This window comes from Aplysia californica, unplaced genomic scaffold (genome assembly GCF_000002075.1).
Source record: "Aplysia californica isolate F4 #8 unplaced genomic scaffold, AplCal3.0 scaffold00824, whole genome shotgun sequence".
NCBI classification, from domain to species: Eukaryota; Metazoa; Mollusca; class Gastropoda; order Aplysiida; family Aplysiidae; genus Aplysia; species Aplysia californica.
Window position 1 is genome coordinate 35,110 of NW_004798094.1, and position 4,272 is coordinate 39,381.

A 4,272-nucleotide genomic window follows, 5' to 3' on the forward strand; every position below is an offset into this window, starting at 1 on the left:
GCGAATCGTGTTTCACGGCTCTCCACTTGCTGCTTCAAAACCACACCTACTTTTGTAATAAATCAAAACTGAAATCTCAAGCTGGAGAATGAACGTTTTTGGAAACATTTTGAGATAGGTCATTATTTCCCCTTTATTTTCCTTTATAATACATGTGGCCGATGTTGAAAATTGAACTCAGAATCTTTAATTTGTCCGAGGGCAGACAGAATCAGAAAGTAGGTCACAGATAGGGCCTGGTACAGGTGAGGAAAACCCCGTGGTAGTGAAAGGGTTAACCTTTAAATTCTTCCAAATTCTTCTATTTGGCTGAAGAAATATTCTCCTCTGTGGATGTATTGGTCATCGTCAGATGTTGACGGACGAGCTATTATTATTATCTCCCCATCTGTCAGCTGGGATTTCACTCATTATCTCATTGTTTAAGAAAGCAACATCCTTGCATTCCGGACACATCCATTGATGCTCCGTTGCTCACTCCAAAATGTCGCTGAGAGTCTTTCTATTGATTGTGCCAGTGCATATCTGTTTGAACGTTCTTCTGTTCTGCCCTGCAAGGATGCCAGATTTTCGGCTTCCTATCTGCACTCCCAAAACCACCATCCTCTCCGCAGCAGTACTGTCCTCTGCCTCCTTATCTTTCTCTTCAATCAGGTGATCTCTTCAATCAGGTGACGAACGAGAAATTTCAGGATCTCAACCCTGTTTGGTTAAACCATGCCGTCAACTGAGGTGGCCTCACCAGCCAGTCTGTCGGTTTTTTTCATTTCCTTTTTAAAATGCCTGCATGGCTGGAATGTCATACGCAACACAACATGGATCTGCTTGGCCCTGACAGGCACAGTAAAAGCTGCCTATCTCCTATATCATCTCTACATTGTGTCAGAGTCAAAGGGGACATCACAGATTGACAATCTATTGTCATCAACCAAGCATTTTTTAAAATTAGATAAAGACCCATACAGTATATAATATATAAAAATCACAGCCAAAAATACAAGAATACATGTTATACAATAATACCCACTGCACACAAACTCATAACACAATTTCAATTTTTACAAAACAATTTTTTTCAACGATTTATGCAGAATAAGTTCTGTTTGATCAAGACTTTTGCTAGCAAAAACAAACAAATTTGGCAATTGGAAATCAAATTCATGCTCTTTCATTTCTTTGGGTAAAATATAATATTGATATCAAATCTAAAGATAATACTTCACTTGATCATTCCTTCATCAAAAAATCTAAACTTTCAGCACAAAATGTTTTAAATAAATCATTTTGACTGCAGTACCACAATAGAAAATTATCTCTTACAAATGTAACAATCTTACCAGAATTGTGTGGTAGTAAAGAAACCATTGGTCACAAAGTGTTCATAAAACTGTAACAGTTTTGGCTGTGCACGTACGCCTCACGATTCCTGGTTCATCAAGTTCAGCAGTTCTCCCTCGTCTGTCGTCTTGGGTGGCAGTTTCTTCGCTTTCGTCACGGCAGCTCCAGACGCGATGAGCAAACCGTTGCTGGTGAAGGCACAGTGCTGTGCCAAGTCAGTGATAGCCTGAAAAAAAAAAACATTTGTAAAGTATCATGGTGAAATCAGGGGCTCATAAAAAAATTGAATTAATATTTTGGGGTTTTTTCCTCAACACCTTTTATGTCCATCTAAAAACACATTTCTGTGAGGATTTTTACTGAAAAACATATTTATTAAAGGCACAAAATATTTTCAGTTTCCAAAGACATTCAAGCAATGGAAATAACCAAATTTTGTAGGTCAATTTCTCGCTAACATTATCTCTGAAACCAGTGACCGTCACCTCCTTCCAACACAAATATTTCACCTCCTATTCTTGATCTAGATGGACATTTGGTCGCTTTTAAGTACAAGGGAGCTATTCCGAAAAATGCTGTTTTGAGAAAATTGAAGGTAAAGTTTTTGCCCTTGTTTAGTTTCTTTAAAAAACAAGGAGAGTTTTCTCTATAACCAAACAAATATAAACAACAATGTAACTAAACTTCTCCTATAGGTAGGATAATTCCCACTTTTGGTGTAGGTCAAGATTTCTGAAGACCCCCGAAATCTGGGTTAGCCTGCTTGTCCTTAAAAGAGACCATTTTTTCTTCGAAAGATAGACAAATGAACAAGCTTTAAAATTATACCAATAACTCCACTTGCTCAAACCCTGCCGAGTGTCCAATTCCATCACCTTGTGACACAAATGGGAGGCATTGGAGTGATATCTGAGGTGCTCGTCTATATACAGAAATCTAAGAAAACGGCATTAATTTTTTCTTCCCGCTTGGCATAAAAATTTATTGATTTCTACACTAAGAAATTTGCTGCAACATATATGGCTCTTTTCATCTATGCAGACGGTCAATTTAGCTTAAGATGGTCTCAAGGCTGTCTTCATGCAGCTTCTTTAATGGCTAATTCTTCCTATGTTTGAAGCGCAGATTCTGTCGCAGTGCTTGCATGTCAATGTCGTAGATCGAAGCTCTGTATTTCCACTGTTTTCCTTTCATCGTTGGCACTTCTCAGCCTGGTTGTTTCTAAGGCTGTTCTCTAGCATTTTAGTTCTTTCCTTTATCATTTTCCTCCATGTTTTCCGGTCCTCAACTATTTCTTCCCAGGTGTTAACATCTACTCCAAGCTTAGATAAGCTGTTTTTGCAGGTGTCTTTGTACCTCAATTTTGGTCTTCCTCTTTGTCTCTTTCCCTGGGCAAGTTCTCCATAGAGAAGTTGCTTCGGAATCCGGTTGTCATCCATTCTCTTGACATGGCCCAGCCATCTCAATCTTTTTAAACATAGGATAGTTGTCATGCTCTGGAGGTTTGCCCTCCAACATTGTTATTTATAATATATACACAATTGTCAACACACACACACACCCTCTCTTTCTCTATTTCTCTCTCTCTCTCTCTCTCTCTCTTTCTCTCTCTCTCTCTCTCTCTCTCTCTCTCTCTCTCTCTCTCTCTCTCTCTCTCTCTCTCTCTCTCTCTCTCTCTCTCTCTCTCTCTCTCTCTCTCTCTCTCTCTCTCTCTCTCTCTCCCTATCAATCACTCTCTCTCTCTCTCGTTCATGCACATGCAATATGTGAAGTGTGCTGACAAAATGAGTTACTTCTCAGATTCAAGACTCATAGAAAAAGATATAAGGCCTCTCAACACTTATAGTTGAAGTTTTTATAATTTATTAGAATGAAAAAACAAAAGGCGCTATTGTTAAAGAATACGGCATTGATAATTAAAACTCTACAAATTTGACCCTTGTGGCAATTTTTGGCCAATATCTCCATTTGTGGATTGTGTGAAGTAACTCATTTTGTCAGCTCACCTCACATATGTACACACACATACACACACACTCACACTTACACACACACATGGTATGATTAATCTCACCACACTAACCTCCAGAGAATTGATGCACTCTCCACTAGGAATGTCCCACACCTTGACAGAGTCGTCGTCGGCAGCGCTCGCGATGAACGTGGAATCGTGGGAAAAGGAAAGGGCCTGTACCCAGCCCTGATGCCCTTCCAGTAGTCGGAGGCACTTCCCATTTCTGGGGTTCCAAAGCCGAACCGTTTTGTCCCATGATCCAGATGCCTGTATAGAGGGAAAAAGTAATAATTCAACCCTATCCGTATGCCCTGGGGTCATTTTGTACCCCCCGGGGTTGTATTCTTCACATTTTAGAATACTTCTGGAGCGAAGATCTCTTTCAAACTTTCAGTACTTCTCAAAAAAATCATTTTGACAGACTGCTATGCAAAGTGTACGGATCGGATTAACAAGTAAATTTCCTCTTTAAAAAGTGGTGGCACAGGGTTCCTCACGTCGTATGGATACGATAGTGAAACACGACGTATGGAGAGGGGTAATAAAGAAAATGTGACAGCGGAAATTCATATACAAAAATAATAGCCTTTGAACCGTGGCCTATACCATGGAGCAGAATGAGAAAGGCAACGATGATGATGATGATGATGATGATGATGAAAAGGCCATTCTTTGTCATCACTCACCACCAAAAGCTGCCCAATGTCCACAACATACACAACCAGAACAAAGACATTTTAGAAAAATCTGACAAGATGATGAAGTGCTTCCCTCAGCCCCCTTTAATCGCTCTCCGACAACCCCCCAACCTTGGCAACCTTCTCATCCGTACGAAAGATACGATACATCTTCCTTCACCTCAAAACAACCCCTCACAAACCCCCCAGAACCACCCCTGCAAGAAACCTAGGTGCAAAACA

The 4,272-nt window shown here is 40.0% G+C and overlaps 1 protein-coding gene across 1 annotated transcript in view; it reads right to left on the bottom strand.

The window, feature by feature from the left end:
• Positions 1 to 1,175: 1,175 nt before the first annotated feature.
• The window catches only part of LOC101852803 (uncharacterized WD repeat-containing protein alr3466), an 11,699-nt gene continuing 8,602 nt past the window's right edge, over positions 1,176 to 4,272 (bottom strand). Inside the window, exons 7-8 of the mRNA XM_005109868.3 lie at positions 3,422 to 3,619; positions 1,176 to 1,564 (exon numbers count right to left, since the gene is read on the bottom strand). Coding sequence (XP_005109925.1) covers positions 1,418 to 1,564; positions 3,422 to 3,619 — 345 coding nt within the window. The 3' untranslated portion in view covers positions 1,176 to 1,417. The remainder of the gene's footprint in view (positions 1,565 to 3,421; positions 3,620 to 4,272) is intronic.